This window comes from Rhamphochromis longiceps, linkage group LG14 (genome assembly GCF_057381845.1).
Source record: "Rhamphochromis longiceps isolate RC_006_pf linkage group LG14, R_longiceps_female_GT1.1, whole genome shotgun sequence".
NCBI classification, from domain to species: Eukaryota; Metazoa; Chordata; class Actinopteri; order Cichliformes; family Cichlidae; genus Rhamphochromis; species Rhamphochromis longiceps.
Window position 1 is genome coordinate 33,416,509 of NC_140570.1, and position 19,340 is coordinate 33,435,848.

The 19,340-nt window shown below is 38.3% G+C and overlaps 1 protein-coding gene across 4 annotated transcripts in view; it reads right to left on the minus strand.

Moving 5' to 3' along the window:
• The window catches only part of LOC146654485 (cell adhesion molecule 2-like), a 182,637-nt gene that overhangs the window by 38,628 nt on the left and 124,669 nt on the right, over positions 1-19,340 (minus strand). For 3 of the 4 annotated variants that reach the window (XM_085380980.1, XM_085380981.1, XM_085380979.1), the window contains one exon: positions 2,088-2,237. In XM_085380980.1, coding sequence (XP_085237106.1) covers positions 2,088-2,237 — 150 coding nt within the window. Of the gene's footprint in view, positions 1-2,087; positions 2,238-18,596; positions 19,141-19,340 lie in introns of those variants that run through there. The other variant, XM_085380982.1, reaches the window with a different exon arrangement.

Genomic DNA, 19,340 nt, shown 5'->3' on the forward strand with positions numbered 1-19,340 from the left:
AGCTCAACCAGTCTGTAGCTAGTTGTTGGACTGAAAGGTAGCATAAGGTTGAATTTAACATTTTTCATTGGCTCTACAACAAGGCACAACAAACGGCAGAAGAAGGACAGTTGCAGCCCTCTGCCAAGCAATTAACTGGTGATTTGGCACAGCAGAGATTTCTTCCCAGGTGTCCCACCCTGTTCGTCATATGAAGCCTGTGTCATTCCACGCCTCCAGTTTGTCCTGATAGCCTCACAGGCATCGTATTTGTTGTGCCAATAAGGCTTTTCATTTGGCTGTAGGAGATGAAGAGGAAGTGTTCCCACACTTAGCCCTGGCAACCTCTGCTGAATGGACTATATTCATTTTGTCATCCTTATTGCTCAGGAAAAGGATTCTGTCATCCAATATAAATTGTTACCCAAGAAGGGCAAAATGGCTCACACGTATTGTGCTCCCCAAGCTCTCCTTACATGCTTAAAGCAACAGCATTGCAGATTTACAAGTAGATGCAGCTCTGCACTCACAGGAGATAGGAACATATTATAGCCAGCTGGTTTCATTTATGTTAAATTAAAAAAAGAAGTTGATTCATCACGTCACATCGCTTGATAATAAAGTCTTTTTCAGGTATGATCTGGTTCATTTGAAACTATAGGTGTCTAACAAGTCTAATAAAAGTCAAGTTGCAATGGAAATACAAGTCAAACGTGAAAATATAATTTTATTGATATAGCACGAAAAGACAACAACAGTTGCCTCAAGGTAAGAAAACAAAAATATCATTGTTGTCGTGTCACTATGCCATTGTGTTTAAAATGTTTTTATCAGAAATTGCAGTTTCCCATTTCCACAGGCTTAATAGCCGACTGGCATGCATGGCCACTGGGCCTAAACTAACGCCCCATCAAATATTATGAATTTCTACATTGTAAGATGTTTTATAAGCATGAGCTACAGCACTAGCTAATGTATATTATCAGCCAGCTGTTGCCCTTAACTGTTAATGATGCAGCCAGTCACACTGTGTAATCTAGGGAGGGAAAAAACATTTGCATTATGTGATGGAAAATATCAAAGTGACGTAATCAGAAACATTTAAAATCCATTCCAAATGATTTTTAAAGGCTTTTACCTTTGACATGTTAAAATACCACAACTATTATTCTCTCCAAAAATACAGTTTGGCTCAAAGACCGGATCCTTTGGTCACATTTACACCATTCACATAAGAGCATCTGTTTAAGATTCAGTTAACTTTCATTTAATTGTATTTGGAAGTAATTTCATCTAATAAAACACCTTAGACCTCATTACTAAATCCAATCACTTGTGAGGGAGAAAGTATTTCTTCAATCCAGACTGTGACTCTCATTCTGCTGGTTCACTCTGGCATCTCTGCCTCTTATCAATTGTTATTCAAAGGGAAAGTTCATCTTCAATCACTGAACCAATGATATTGTATTAGCAGCTACACCATAAATGAAATGGGTAATATGCTGTGAGAAACACTGAAAGATGAACACCCCAGCCCTTCCATACCAGTCCAATGTTACTCCCTTTCACCCCAATTCCAATTTATCAACTCTGGACTTTTTGTCACCTTTAAATTGGATTTGGCTGGTGAGAGCACATTATAATTCATTCTGGCTGAGGCCGTGTTTCACAAGGTTGCAACACTGTACTTCCTTTCCAGAGTGACATACAAACAGCTATACAAATGTAGGGCAACTAAAATACTAATTAAGCCCAATCATCTTACAATCCACAGGCATTACTGTGCTGTAAACAACACTGTCAGTGTTTCATGATTACAAAAGTGCAATTCAAAAGCAGTCTATTTCTGCTTAGTTTGTGCCCTGGGACATCAATGGAGATACACATTCATTAATAGTCTCCTTCAACATTACGAGTGATGCATTTATTTCTTTCGTATCATTTTTTCCCCGTGTTCAGTCAAACAGCGTGCTTGCAGGCAGGGGCAATTTTGAATGCTCCAAATTAAAAAAAATTAATGAATAAGACTCTTGTAATATAATCTGCCTAAGACGTCTTTATCTCATTATCTAATCATCACAAGCATTTTCCCTGTAAGTATTACTTACCTTTTTTGTCCCCAAAGAAGAGAGTTTGTTGTGCAGGGTTTGACCACTGGAGGGAAGTGTTATCATTGTAATCCACACGACAGGTCATGTTGGCTATGGCCCCCTCCACCACCGTCACATTCTGAGTTATGGGGATCTGACCCAGGATACCTGTAGGATTATAAAACACAGTTTGAGGTCATGGTTGTGACATGAATAGATTGCTGTATTGGGCTAGTTTTTACTGTCCTTTCACAGAATCACATTAATGTACCATTTCAGGCTTGACACCTTGCAAACTTAATGTTCTGTTATATTGCCCAGTTCCATTAACGTCTTCATTACATCACAGTAAACCAAAGATAGCTTAATGGGAGCCTGGTTGTCATGGTCCCCAGCCTTTGACAGCTGTAGAAGACAGTGATTTTTTATCGTGGAAACAATGGTAGGTTTTAATCTCCCAAAGTGCTTTCCTTGCTTCCTTATTGCTGGGCTCTAATTGGTAGCATGGCCTAATTAGAGGTAGTCATGTTCTGCTGTAGAGTGTATAGCTGCAGCTGGGTGGTAAATTGACACATAATCCTAGACACCGTGGGCCTTCGATCCGAGTGACTGCCGTGCCCTGAAACAGCCGCTCGTCAGTGTGTAGAAGACATCCAAATGAGGCCTAATCACTCAGCCTTGCTGGATTTTACCTTCTTATTCCACATTTGTACTTGTCGTCTCAGCATAGTCCCCTAATTACATTGCAGACGCATTTCTATCCCGCCTGTGTTTTATTGAACTCTGCCAAGCTTCAGAAACAGATGTCTAAAACAATACTCCTTCGTAGGGAATTGTGATAAGACAAAGTGTAGGCTAATATGAGCCTGAGCAGGCTATACCCTTAAAGGATAAATTGTGTTAAAGCAATAAAGCTTTCGAGTTCATGCTTGAAACTAATGTACCGCCTTTTCCTGGATACATTTCACAATCTAAAAGCTAATCTTTGCACATTTTTTTCTCTTGATTTTACACGTCTGCTTTGGTTTCCATTAGTACAGTAATATGCCTGAATTTGAAGGTGACATTGTCTCTCCCAGGTACAGTTCACCACAGGGACATTTCAACTACGGGAGCAGCTGTCTGCCTCATTAGTCCAGCTCACACATGGGAGCAGAAGAGGCTGGGACAGCCATAGGTCTGTGGACCTTCCTTGACCTCGATTGTCCTGATGGAGACCATTGTCAGAAAGAGGTGAAGGTGAGGCTGACTATAAATAGTAATAGGAAAATATTCCAAATTACACACATTACATATACACCATATACATCAGCCACGGCAGTAAAATCACTGACAGGTGAGGTGAATAACACTGATAATGCTGTTGCAATGCAATGTTGTTATAGAAAACCTTAGTTGCTTGGATTCATGCGGATGTTAACTTGACGCATCCTGCATAAAGTCTGTTGCAGAAAAAGCAATGGCACATCAGTCTCCACCAGCAGTGCTCCACCCTCTAATCGACTGGATCTAAAGGTCCTGCTACCAATATTCCAGTGCTGAGACCACATGATACCCCCACAGCTCTTGTGTCCATTCCGATAGGAGAACCAGTTGTTTTAACAACAAGAAAGGGACCAACGCAATAGCACACATTTGCTGATTTTAATATTGTGGCAGTGGCTTTATTGATCAACTACCTGCTCACTGCTCAATCAGTAACACTTCTCAAAATGCATTTTTAAACGCTTTCTTTGATATTTGTACAGATTTATCATTTATTATTGGCTTTTATCATCTATTATTACTGTGTATTGCCGCATCATTTAATCTCATCATTATTATTATTATTGCTCAAATTACTAATGAAATGTGACTTAAAAATGCCATCATCACAATAATTCAAATGCAGCTGGGTAGGAAATGCTGATGCAAATACATTGTGTGGGGGGTACCATGTGGAGGTGTTGTTGTCAGTTTCTGCTTAGCTTTTTTTTTTCTTCATATAATCTCTTCGGTATCTTTGCTGCATGTCTCCAGAGTATACTGTTCACTATTCACAGAGAATGCTATAAAAATAGGTAAAAACCCAAACAGTAATAAATATCACTGTCAGTCCCTCAGGTTTTACCCCAGTTTGAGTAAAAAAAAAACAACTAAAATTTCTTTTAATTATGCCTGTCAAGCCAATAAAGGCTTTTCACATATTCAGAGGTATGGCTATGCTGTTTTTGGTGGTGTTTTCATGGTTCAGGTGCACTGGAGCTAACTGATCTTTACTTAATAAATTCATGAAATTCCACTGTCTTGACATTCTGTAGGAGTCTAGAGTGAGAAAATGCTGTCCTTTCTGAGGAAACATAATCCCCAGTGCCAGCTACAGAGTGTATTTCATTTCTTCTTCTTCTTCTTCTTCTTCTTCTTTTTTTCTTTTTTGAGATTGTGAGTGGAGGGCGGCTGGCTTTAATTCTACAGAACAGTGGCAAACAATATTCTAGAAAGTCAATGAATCACAAACCGCTAAAAGGATACTACACTGTCCTGTGCAACCATGTACACTAACCTTTAAAGAAGCATGGTTCAGCAGCATACTACAGGTGCACAGAGGTGTGTGTAACAACATGTATCCATGAAGGATTTTAAAGGTAAGGTAGGGAGAATAATTAAGCATTCTTGTAATTACCTTATTATAACCGTCTTCAAAAACATGCAAGAATTTAGATACTGTTCATTTAATATCTGTTAAAGCCTGCAATAGGCTATTTCTGAAGAATTTTAGCACATTACAGCTGATAAAACACAGGTCTAAATAAATAAGTAATGGCTGAACTGCATTTAGCTGTTTCAGTTTCAGGATCCTGGTATGTTGAGGCATACTGTCTCAGCCATACTCTCATGGTGTGATGACAGTGATAATACTGCTTTGCCTTCTACTAAAATCCCATCATTTTAATAGCATCTGCTAAAGTTAAAGAATGAGTGGAACAAGGCATAAAATACATGGCACAATGAAAAATGCGATGTGCATTTTGTACTTAAGGTAATAAAGTCTGGTGACCTTGTAATCGCAGCTTCCACTTGAGCAGAGGTAAAATGATCGGTGTGCAGGGTCTTTTCTAATGACTACTGCACTGTTGAAGTGGACAGACAGATGCCTAATCGAACATCTCCCTAAGAAGAACACAGGCACACACTGGGAAAAAAGTACAAGCTACATCGACGTGAATCTTCATAGTATCAGATTATGCTTTGTAGATAAACACTGTTACAAGCACAAAGGCTGTATTCGCTTTTCTTTGCTGGAAGTAAGAAACAGAGTGATATAAATATTGGAGTCCTTTAAAAACTGTAGCTTCAGAGCATTTAGTTATTTAGAAAAATGACTATATGAAGTGGGAAGTGAAATAAAGACAGAATTATTTTTAAACAGCAGAAGCTTTCATAAGATTTTTTCAAAGGTACAGGTTTATTGGAGTCAAATTTTAAAAAGTCCAGTAGTCTGTCTGTCTGTCAAGTATTATCTGTCTCCAAATGAATGAAAGAAAAAATATTGAAAAAAGTAAGCAAGGATGTGTAGTTTGTGTTGAGTCATGGCTGTATTTCCCAGTGAATGAAAACAAACTGTAGAAGTAATAGAGGTATTAAGGTTGTCTGCTCTACTGATGAGCCAAGACGACTCCGTGAAGTGCAGTGATGAAATGAGGAATAAGCCTGCACTTTTGCAAGATGTTTTGGGGGAGGATAGGCCACCCTTATACACAACGTTTTTCACTTCTGCAGGCTAAAGAACTTCAATACTGGGCATTGCTATATCCTTTTCTCAGTGGTTAGGTGTATTATACTGAAAAAGAGGGGGGTAGTTATTTTCAGGCAGTTACAGCTGAAGGTTGACAGCTTGCACATATTCACAGCAGACAGGATGCAACCTGCCTGCCGTGACAGTGAATAGGTGAGGATTGAGTGACCCAAGATGTCTTGATGAAACTAACTGCTGCCCTGTGATACATGAATACCATTAATGTTTGCTTTTTCAAACTGGATACTCTGCTTCTTTATGTGAGAATACCATGGAGTGCTAAAGTTAACAAAAAAAAGTCAATATCTGATGTCATGGGTGCTTCTCGCTCCCCCGCTTTCCAATCCAGCCTCCCTACAGCTCTGCAGAAAGGGAGGTTAAGATTAAAAACATAAAATAATGAAACCTTAACTGAGTTAACCCATTTCACTCAAAATTTATTATATTAAAGTCCAAGATTTTATTGTTTTGCCATAGTGACCTTGCTTTAATTAAAAATATCTCTAAGGCATCAGTCTGCTTATGGGCCTACCTCTTAAACTACAGTTGGTCCCTTGGTAGCCCTTTCCCATTTTGCAATATAGCTATATATATATATATATATATATATATATATATATATATATATATATATATATATATTATTTTTTTTTTTTTTTTTTTTGTGCTGAAGCGAAGAGGCCAGAAAAAGCTGAAACCGGGAATATCACCCTGAGCCAAGAGCTTATGGTCCACATTCAGGTGGGCCACCAGGACACTGATCATCACTCACAATGTCAGCAAACACAAGATTAGTCAAGTTGTTTGCTGTGCTTCACACAGTCAGAATGTTGCTGACACATCTCTCAACCATGGCATTAACTTTCATGCAGAATCAAGTGACACTGCCTCATGAATCAAATATTTACCTGCACAGCTAAAATTAGGTAGAAATGTAAATGGGGAGAGAGGATAGCGTCTTCATTGTAAACACAAATATTTGATGATTAGATTTTAAAGCGGAACCAAAGGAACAGATGTCTGCTGAAACACAGGCTGGATGCAAGTACTTCTCATCTCTATGAGGGATGAGGTCTGTACAGCAGGTGTAGAGTACAAATATGAATACAGATGTGCAGAATGGCTGGCTGTTGAGTGTACATTAGCAATAAACTATTTCATTTCATCTCAGCCAGTCTCTTTTCATGCTGTTATCAGAATGCAGCTCAGACCAGACCATAGCCTGATGGAATCTCAGTCTGACAATATTAGAAGCCAAGAATATGATACTTAGGTTATTGATTCTGCAAGTCTTGTGATCTGGTGGGTATCTAGAAAATGTGAATATGAGAAAGATAGTCTTTGTGACTATACTTAAATAGAGGATTAAGACGGTTCACTGATGAATGTAAATTGAGCCCTTTATCACTATTTCTGTAGATTTCGTTTTACTGTTTTGATATAATACTCATGGAAAATCATGCCGTGCTTAGAAACTAGGTCAGAAAACCAAACCATTGGAGAACAGTGTTGCATATATAATTTCACTGATTCGTCTAACGACCACTGATCCAGGCCATAAGGTGAAAAAGCCCAGAAACGTCTCTGTCTGGGAGAACAGAGAGTTGGTGGAGGAAGAATGAGCCGTACCACCCCAAAAGCCTTTCTCAGTTTCAGCTGACTGCACCAAATAATGGAAAGCAGTGCCTTGATGAATGGCTGGAGAGCAGTCAAGCACACCACTGCAGAATAAACTATAAACTGCAGGCAGGATAAAAAGAAAACAAATAACTCAGGGAAAAAAAAAACAGTGGCAAAAATGCCTCCATTCATTAAGAAATGAAAACAAGTATTCATTTTCATATGAACAGCAGTTATCAAGCCATAAGTTCACCTCTGGTGCTTGATTTTACAAGAACTTCTTTGCAAATAGAGGTTTTAGAGGTTCTGAGCACCCCACTGCATACTAATGAGACACAGTAACTTCGCAGAGTGATGCCGGTAACAAAATGCTATGTAAGAGTTTGTCTACAAATCACATGGATTTATGGTGAGAACTGAATGTATGCTGTAGATGATCTAACTATGCATATATCTATATTTTAAGTGTTTGATAACTCAGACATCAACATATTATAATTATAAAATTGCTATAAAACAAAAATGGAAACATTTGTTTGCTGCTATTCAAAAGGTCAAATTAAATGATGTTGGATGGATAGACAGATAATCAGATAGATAAATAGACAGATGTTAAATAAAACCTAAATCTCATTGTAAGCTTACATGTTATTTAACTAGACAATATACTCTTGGGAACATAGTAATTAATGCTTGTCACTTGACAAAATTGTAATTAATTGCCTAAGTCTAAACTGCGTGGCCTATATGCCGCCACGTTGAGAGAGAAAAGGAAGTTTCATATCCGCAGTGTAAAAATATTCCATTTAATTAAAAGCTGTGAAGACCTCTTGTGGGGTGTATTTGGTGGTGGAAAGAACAAAAAAATAACAGCTTGCTGTCTCTTGCACAAGACAAATACAGGCAGCTCCCGGGTCAGTGTGAAGGTTTAGAAAAACATTGTGATAGTAACATCCTATAAGGTTCTCTTTAACTTGCTTTGGAAAATCTTTTCAACCTCATCATAAATTAATACATGCTGTCATAAATACCCCGTCACAGCAGTGAACCTGAAATTTTACCTACTAAATTCTTCAAAGAGGTCACAGAGGTGATTTCACCAACTATATTCTTTGTTGTAAATAACTCAGTGACTAATGGTTTTGTCACATATTTTACAATCCAGTCTGGCTCCTTTAAAGACACCCAGCCTTGATTCAAACCTCCTTACTAACCTTGCTTTTATCTCAATGATTATGGAGAAAATCCTTTCATGGCAATTCTTGGTGATGACAAAAACAGATATTCAGTTAAGATGTGTGTTTTTCACGAAACATCAAGGAAACACATTTGAAAAAGACCTCTAAAAAATTCCACTCAAAGTTATGAATCATTTAATTTGAGAGAAGGTACAGATGAAAGGTGTCTCTGAGAGTAGCAAAAATAGAAATGAAAATGTTTTCTTTTAGTGACCTTGATTCCTGTGCAGGTAGGGTACATTACCGCACAACTACAGGACCTGTCTCACTCTCATCTTTACAGTCTTTAAGATCTTTCATAACAGTGTGTGTTTTATTTGAAAATGTATTTAATGCTGCAATTAAGTCAGAAAGAAATGCTATTTTCAGGACTGAAAGCATGAAAAGGCTAAATGGGAACTGAAGGTTTTAACTAACAGTGTGTAAATGCTAAATAAAATTATGCTAATATATTTATTTATTAGGGGTGCAACGATACACAAAATTCACGGTTCGGTTCGGTTCGATACTTTGGTGTCACGGTTCGATATTTTTTCGATACAAAAAAAAATGTTCATGCCTTTTTAATTTGTCATTTATTAAAATTATAAATATATATTTTAACACAAAAGTACAGTTTTTAAATTTAACTCTAACCCTTGTGCGTGTTGTTTTTTAGCTCGTCATATTGCAGCCACAGAAATTCTTTTGTCCATGAAACCATAAAGCTGCACTTTCTTTTTGCCTTATAGTCTGATTTGTCATAACTTCTCCGTTTTGTGGTAAGCTTTTCTTTGGCTGTCACTTCTTCACCCTGACCTGTCTTATTTGGCTCAGCAGAACTAAAATATATATCTGTCTGTGAAGGTTCTCAGTCATCCAGGTCATCGTAGTGAAATATATATCCTGCCGCACTCACATAAGCTCAGCGATTCTCTGCGCGATCAACCTCTCACATGTTTAAGCTGCGGGAGATTTCACTTGTCATGTTTGCATAGTAAGCTAACAATTAATAAGACGATGTCAGAGGAATTGGTGCACAAATTATCATCACTCACAGATCAGTGCTGTCGCTCTCTATACACAGTTCGCGCGATTGCAAAGTGAAAGCAAAAAAACAAGCGCAAATTCAAACACGATTTCAATATGTCACATATTGACAGTGGCTCACCCAATGACATAATTACCCAGCTACATTTCTGAAAGAATGCAAAAGCATTGACATATATTTTTCCTTCCTACAATAGCCCGACAGGCAGGGCAGAGATAGCCCCGGGACATCGGGCTAGCGATATTGCGAGCCCTGTATCTGATTGAGGAATCACTCATCTTTGGAAAAGAGTTTATTACAGAGAAATGTCTCTTTCCAAAATAAAAGCTATACTATCCGCTTCTTCTGGGCTATATTCTCAGCAGCATATTAAACATATCAGGTCTCCATAAGGAGAATCCTGTGCTAACAGCTGTCTAAATGACTCGGCTAAAGTTTGTAGCATGCATGCTTGTTGTTTTTGTCTTTGCACTAGGATGATGTCGGTGTAAATGTGCAGTCATATTCGTTGTGTTCCCACTAGTGCTTTCAGGTTAATCTCGTTGAAATAACCTTAACGCCACAACACGGCAAATCTCCGTTAACGAGCTACCCTATACAGAGGGGCTAGACGGCCAACACGTTAACGAGCTAACTGCGCTAACACACTAGCTCCCACCCATGTAATTGAGCATTGCATGGCACATCCAACATACTGTTTTACTTTAGTCCATGACTCGCTTACCTTCAGGGTCATACGTCACATGAAAACCAAAATAATTCCAAACGCCAGATCTGAATGAGGGTGGGGAGGTCCACTTCTGTCTCGCTAGCTTGCCCTGCGCTCTTCCTTCTGACCATGCTGTCTGTGTTGAGCGCTCAGTGAATCTGCGCTCGACTACTCCGCCTAGGCTCGAGAGTGCAGCCTAGGCGGAGTAGTCAAATGCAGATTCACTGAGCGCTCAACACAGACAGCATCGTCAGAAGGAAAGTTGATAAAATAAATGACAAATTTTGTATTGTTCTTTTTTTTTCTCCCCTTTGGTTTTCTTTCTTTCTCTCCCCCTCTTTCTTTCATTCTTTCCCCCTGTCCTATCCCACAGTCATGTCTGTCCCGTTTGCAACTGAAAATAAAATAAATTCATAATTATAATAAAGGTCAATCAAATGGACCAATATGATGAGCCACTTAAAATAAATCCTCTTGGCATCTTTCTTGGCCTCAAGACAACAATTCTGATGGCTATAGATCCAAACGGGACACAAAAAAAAAAAAAAAAAAAAAAAAAAAAAATTGTATTGTTTGATACATATGCGTACCGAACCGAAAGCACTGTATCGAACGGTTCAATATCGATACGAATATCGTTGCACCCCTAAAATATAAATATATATATATATATATATATATATATATATATATATATATATATATATATATATATATATATTTTAGGGGTGCAACGATACACAAAATTCACGGTTCGGTTCGATACTTTGGTGTCACGGTTCGATATTTTTTCGATACAAAAAAAATGTTCATGCCTTTTTAATTTTTCATTTATTAAAATTATAAATTTATATTTTAACTCAAAAGTACCGTTTTTAAATTTAACCCTAACCCTTGTGCGTGTTTTTTATTTTGACAGCGAATGCGCACCTGCGGACCACTTATGTGCAGCCCTGGTTATATAGCTCGTCATATTGCAGCCACAGAAATTATTTTGTCCATGAAACCATAAAGCTGCACTTTCTTTTTGCCTTATAGTCTGATTTGTCATAACTTCTCCATTTTGTGGTAAGCTTTTCTTTGGCTGTCACTTCTTCACCCTGACCTGTCTTATTTGGCTCAGCAGAACTAAAATATATATATTCTGCTGCTTTTACACACGCACTCACATAAGCTCAGCGATTCTCTGCGCGATCAACCTCTCACATGTTTAAGCTGCGGGAGATTTCACTTGTCATGTTTGCATAGTAAGCTAACAATTAATAAGACGATGTCAGAGGAATTGGTGCACAAATTATCATCACTCACAGATCAGTGCTGTCGCTCTCTATACACAGTTCGCACGATTGCAAAGTGAAAGCAAAAAAACAAGCGCAAATTCAAACGCGACTTCAATATGTCACATATTGACAGTGGCTCACAGATGCCAATGACATAATTACCCAGCTACATTTCTGAAAGAATGCAAAAGCATTGACATATATTTTTCCTTCCTACAATAGCCCGACGGGCAGGGCAGAGATAGATTTTGGTAGCCCGACTGAAAAAAATCGCTAGCTCCAGGACGTCGGGCTAGCGATATTGCAAGCCCTGTATCTGATTGAGGAATCACTCATCTTTGGAAAAGAGAGTTTATTACAGAGAAATGTCTCTTTCCAAAATAAAAGCTATACTATCCGCTTCTTCTGGGCTATATTCTCAGCAGCATAAGGAGAATCATGTGCTAACAGCTGTCTAAATGACTCGGCTAAAGTTAGTAGCATGCTTGTTGTTTTGGTTTTTGCACTAGGATGATGTGTAAATGTACAGTCATATTCGTTGTGTTCCCACTAGTGCTTTCAGGTTAATCTCGTTGAAATGACCTTAACGCCACAACACGGCAAATCTCCGTTAACGAGCTACCGCCGATCGCCCCGTGTGTGGGGCTAGACAGCCAACACGTTAACGAGCTAACTGCGCTAACACACTAGCTCCCACCCATGTAATTGAGCATTGCATGGCACATCCAACATACTGTTTTACTTTAGTCCATGACTCGCTTAACTTCAGGGTCATACGTCACATGAAAACCAAAATAATTCCAAACGCCAGATCTGAATGAGGGTGGGGGAGGTCCATGTGTCTTGCTAGCTTGCCCTGCGCTCTTCCTTCTGACTATGCTGTCTGTGTTGAGCGCTCAGTGGATCTGCGCTCGACAGTGCAGCCTAGGCGGAGTAGTCGAACGCAGATTCACTGAGCGCTCAACACAGACAGCATCGTCGGAAGGAAAGTTGATAAAATAAATTACAAATGTTGTATTGTTCGATACATATGCGTAGCGAACCGAAAGCACTGTATCGAACGGTTCAATATCGATACGAATATCGTTGCACCCCTAATATATATCTCAATCATATTGGAAAACCTCTTTCGTATTGTCTATCCCAATGAAACATTTCTCTTTCAGACCAGATCTGGCTACCTTGTGGTTCCTAGAGTTTCCAAATGTTGAATGGAAGACAAAACATTTAGGTTTATAACTTTAGGTTTAAAACTTTGCATTTCAAAGAATAAAACTTGTGCTTAGGACTGACTCAGGATGAATGACCCTTAACTATCTGTGTTTCCATTAGGGAGACCAGGGTCTAAAGAAAACTCCAGAGAGAATCTTATCCTAGGGTGCTCATCTTTTCTCTCTCTGCTTTCTTCCAAACCCAACTGGTCAATTCAACCTGAGGCTGGTTCTACTTCCGGGTTCTTCCTGCTAAAAGGAAGTTTTAACTCTGACCGTCACTGGATGCTTGGTCGATGATTTTCTTGTTAATATGTAGTTTAAACTATGCTGTGCCTGATCTCGGTTGAACAACGGCACTAAGCTGGGCAAATGAGAGTAAGGATAGGATCGCAGGAAAGCAAAGATCAGAGTGGAAAGTTCTGTGGTTAATTTTATTCTGTCTGAAAAACTGAACTCTTACAAATACATTTGCCACAAGGACAAACACTAAAAATGAAGCTGCATGCCTTTCAGTTGCAAACTTGTCACTGTGCCTCTTGAGTAAACCCTCTTCTTGAGCCCCCAGAAGAAGGTTTTGCACTGGTTCAAACAAATGATGACTCTGGACCCAGGAGTAAAAAAGAATAATTTTAAAAGACTAGTTTTTGTTTGTCAACTGACTCCATATAAAGTGCAGAGAACCAGTACCAATCATCCTCAGTAGTTTCTAAGGTACCAGGCATGTAGGTTACTCTGATCTACTCTTTTAAGTAGATGGACTTAATGAGATGTGGAGGCCATCTGCAACAGTAAACCTTGTTCTTCAAGTTGCTGAAAAGACACGATTATGCCACTTCACATTTGGTGGATGATCAACCTCCATGGCCTAAAGGTTTGCACAGTATTGTAAAAGACTTGACAGACCTACCAGGCCTGGCACAGGTGTACTTTATTTGATCTTCCTCACTCTTGTCTTTTGAACTTTATAATTACTAAATGACATGACACAAAAATGAACAGATTGTTGAACCCTACACTTTCACTCAGCATCATTAACAGGACACTGTCAGACATATGTAGTACTAAAGAGCCAGACTAGATTCAAGAGTGATGGTCTCAGCTCAAAAAGATATAATCATGCCCGAGGATATCTGTCTCAAGCTGTCCAGATAATGGTTGCCTGTCACATTATTCTCCAACATGGTATTGATATTATTGTTTAGTACAGCATTTATGTAGTCTCCCTTCTAAAATGAAAAACAGCCCTCCCTCATGCTGAAGGAAGTGGATTTTATTAAAGCTAACTATATGGTAAAAGGCTATTGAAACTGAAGACAAACATGCCTTATTTCTGAAGCACTGAAACCAGTTAGTTTGAAATCTATTAAAGAACGCAATCTCTACTGTACTAATCCGCTAAAATATGTCAATTTAGAGTCTGTAGTGCAAAATGAAAAGCATCTCATTAAATTTTAATGTGTAAATTAGTATAATAATGTAACCATGATAATAATGACGGTATAATGAGGAGATCTGACAAAATTTTTAAAACAAGAGCAGCTTCTGTTATAAATGGCAGCTCTGCCTGCAGCTAATCTACTGGTTAGAAATAGATTACATAACTGTACATTTGCTGCACATCAATATTCCATATTCTGTTTTCCTTTTTTTTTGTTATTTGAGTGCATTAACACACACTTTTAAAGGATTATTATGATAATTATAAAGTATATTTTAACCTGCGGCAGGTCAGTTTTCTGCTTGAGCACTCACATCAAAATTTCCATCTTCATCTGTCCATGTGAACATTTTAATGGATTGTTGATGGACGTGTTGTTAAACAAGCATACATTTCTTTCTCTCACTCTAACACGACCTGATTTGGTTTTCAAACAAAAATTTGTTTCTTTAATTTGCTGTTTAGTTTGGCAGCAAAGCTACATTGGAAAAGAGTGTGGGCTGGGTTAAAATACAACAGTTCACAACAATAACCCTAGGCATTGAAAGATGAGTGACACTGGTCTCACTATGGCACAACCAGTGCATTAAAGCACCAACCCCAAAAGACACTCTCTGTAATGCCAGCAGTTTTGACAGAACTGCAGTATATGTCAGTCTGGGAATAAGAATGAGCTTGCACAGCCCAGCACAAGTCCTGGAGGCATAATGCTAACACTGATTGTATACATGAAAACCCCAGATGAGTTCTTCCTCCTCTTTGTGTGGGTTTTCACAAGATACATAACAGATCAGGGTTGTCCCTCGGATGGTTTCTATTGACAATTCCAAGGAAATTCCATTTAAACAAGATGACACATCTTTGAAAGGGAGAAAAAAAGAGGCTTTACAGGCAAGTGTGTTGTTGTCAGAGCTCAATTATTCTGGTCTAAAGAGATTTTGTCCACACAATATCCACTATGGTCCGTTCCATATTTGTTATTGTTTGCTTCTATACTTGCACAAGCACACTGAGGTAACTTCAAGCTCAATTGTGGGAAACTGAATGATAGAACTGCTTAGATTGCTTAGAAAGCTGATAGTGTATGAGTTAATTATGCATCATAACCCTTCTCAGCTATGTGAAACATGTCAAGAAGATTTTCAGCCTGATTTGTGCTAAATTCACACAGACCATTATGGGCTTGTTCCCCCTCGCTTTAGTCAGTTTCCAGTATAACATTTGAGGGGTGAGGAAATGTAGTTCTACAAAAAGCCAAGATACTGCACATAGGCATTTAGCAAAGGACCCGAGCTTGAAGAAGACACCCTCACAACACAGTAGTGTGTGGATTACTTAAATGAATGCAATGTGCAAACACAGAAGTAATGTAAACACCATGCTCATCACATCTATGATTTAAATATTAGTATCTTTGCAGACACATTCATTACCTACCTTTAACTGTTTTTCCTAAAACAAACGCTATGGAATAACATGATAATGAGAAAAGATAAGACAAGCTGTAGTTTACTGCTAAAGTAACCCCATGAGATCTGATTGTTTGCCGAGTGACCTTTCCTGAACACGGGCAAAAACATGTTTTATATGATTTAAATCTGACTAAAAGGTCACATCGTTCACACAAAAGAATCACTTACACTGACAGTGTAATTTAACTTGGTATGACATCCACATAAATGCATACCATGCTTATTATAAACGTACTGATCTGAGGAACTGAACTGAAGAAATGCTATTGTGTGCTATTTTAACAGCTACCTGCCTACAGTCGGTAGCTAAAGATTTAAGCAACTATTTAAGGACAGCAGCTAATTAGCGCTAAATCTAGATCTGATCAATGAACTGAAGCTAATCTGTAAATGTACACCATAGACTTAGTTGCAGATAATGTCACAAAAAAGAAACTGCAAGAAATACAGTATTTGAAACTATACAGGCCTTTCACCATAAAATGCATTTAGACACTGAAATCTATACATAATTATAGTAAAAGCAAATATTTTGATTACATGTAGCCAAACTGGTCATGTATTTAATGTCTGTGAGGTATGTAGGTAACAGATAGATAGCTTTTATGTCCGTACTTGATGCATGCTCAATCATCCAGGTAAGTAAATCCCAAAAGGTTGATTCTGTTCATTTCTCCCACTGAAAACGCTACGTCCAGATGAACAGAATCAACCTTTTGGGATAGCTTTTAATGATTTCTAATGATGATTAACCTCTCATTAGCAATCATGATTCCTGGTAATTTCTCCTTTCCAGCATAAAGGATTTATTTGGCAGCACTCATTAGATAGACCAATGCTCAGAACTGCAGGGAAGTCAGTGAAGACCTAAGAAGGGAAATTTATACAAGGTAGGAAGGTCTCTTGGAGCCATTTTCAAACAATTGCAGATTTCAAGATCATCAGTTCCACTTGCATATACACAACTTTTAACTTAGACTTACACACAGTTCAAACAAATGTGTGTAAATGCAAGTCATTTAGATTTGTTACCTCTTTGCCAAAGTCAGTCATCCTCAAATGGAGGAAATTAGTTAGGTTGTTTACTGCAGGAACCACCAAGGCACAAGTGTGCCATGAACTGAAAACTCCTGGAACATCAGCATCGCTGCAAAGCGAGGTTTACATCACCATGGGTTTGGAGGGTGCCAACAAAGAAGAAGTAGAAACCCCTACTCCAAAACTGACACCTTCAACCTCAACTGACCTTCTCAGCTGCACACGTGTACAACCCAAGTGCTTTCTGGAGAAACGTTTTGTGGTGAGACAATACAAAGATTGAGATTTGGCCAAAAGAGGAATGTTTGGAGGCTTTCAGAAATAAGAACACTGTGCCAACTGTAAAGCACGGTGGTGGTAGCATCATGCGCTGGGGATATTTTGCTTCGAGTGGTACTGGTACATTGCAAAATGTGAATGGAATAATGAAGAATGAGGACTACCTCCAAATTGTTCAACTTTATCTCAAATCACACACGCAAAACCAAAACGCAGGCTAATATTAGGCTTCTAGAATAGCCTTCTCAAAGCCACAAACTTATTCCTATTTAAAATTTGTGGACACTGAAAAAAAGCTGGTTCCATGGCAGAGGTGGGACCAAGTCATTGTTTTGCAAGTCTCAAGTAAGTCTCAAGTCTTTATCCTCAAGTCTCAAGTCAAGTCTCAAGTAATGTCAGGCAAGTCAGAGTCGAGTCTCAAGTCACTGGTGTAAAAGTCCGAGTCAAGTCACAAGTCTGAAACTTTGAATTTCAAGTCCTTTCGAGTCTTTAAAAAAAACAAACGAAAAAATAATGTTGCAGTTATGCTAAATGTAAATATTAGACCATGTAATTTTAAAATCTGTGTTTTTCTCAACACATACAAAATAGTGAACTTAGAAAATATACACAAATTGTGAAATTGCACCTCTTTAAAATGCAGCTCAATTAAACCTAGCTCCAAGAATAATTTTCACCGACAGTTCTGAGATACGCTGCATGTTATTCTTGGATGCGGTTGTAGGACCAGCTTTAAAATCGCATGACAAAAATATCATACACATTAAAAAAAACTGTATCACCAACGTAGCCTGGAAAACATTTGCTAGTTAGATGAAGTCAGCTATCTCATCTTAGCATATTTATATGCATATTTATAATTATACGGTTCTTGGAGTGAGTGCATACACTCATGAAGTTTAGTAACTTCCGGTCACTGCAACAAGCCCAGGTACAGTTTACCGACGGATGGGTGCAGGACCTTGAAATGCACCGTGTAGAACGAAAGACCATCGTACGTATCATAAGTTTACCAGTCTCACAAATCGTCTTCATAAATACACATTCCTTAACCGTTTATTAATAGGACCTTTGAGCTCAACGGTAATTAATTAGTAGTGGAAATAATTTCTGGTAGCATCACAGAAATGTAGCAGTGACAATAATATTGTATGCTGTAATCGTACTGGGCAATTAGTGATACAAAAAAACTGTTTTATCCTGTGAATAAAAGTATGTGTTTTTGTCAGTGTACCATAATAACAGAAGCGAAACGCAATATTGTGTCAGGACAATTCACTATTTATGCACAATAAACAAAGGAGCATAGCGCGACAATTTCTGTTCAGCGCCAGACTTGCTTGTAACCTATATCACCAATTATGTTAAAAAAAAAATGACGCATTAACTACAACAGCAGACTGACCTTTGTGTAAATGCTTGGAGCAGACTAACCTGTGAGCTGGAGTGTTCTAGGACGTTATATTTGATCTTTGAATGGCTGCAATCCAGGCCATCCGTCGCCTCTTTGTTACTTCGGAAACATGGTTTGAACAATTTCTCTTCAACGACGTAATCCGATAACAACCGATCTCTTTACCCGTCGGCTTCCCGTGGCTGTCATGCGACCGGCTATTGCAGTTAATAATACAACAGCTTCTTGACATTTTTGTGTTTCTTTTTATCGCTGTGTGACTGATTTTAATTGAAAGCCTGCGTGCGCTAGTACCGCTTGCCACGAGTTCCCAGAATCCTTTGCGGTTCTACCCGTGAATGACGTCACATTTTCAATCTCCATATAATATGCATGTTAAATTTTATATTTGGGGTAAAATATCAAGTCTTTTCAAGTAAACCGGTTCAAGTCCAATTCAAGTCCCAAGTCATTGGTGTAAAAGTCCAAGTCAAGTCACAAGTCTTAGAACATTTTTTCAAGTCAAGTCTAAAGTCATAAAATTAATGACTCGAGTCTGACTCGAGTCCAAGTCATGTGACTCGAGTCCACACCTCTGTTCCATGGTAGTAAACCAACCAACTGAAAGAAACTCTACCTAATCCAAGAGGATTGGTCAAATATCCAGCCAGAATTATGTCAGATGCTTTTTGATAGTTACCAAAAGTAACTAGTTTAAAATGCTAAAGGAAATTTAACCAAACCATTCATCTAATATTCATTTAACCAAAATGAATATTAGAGTC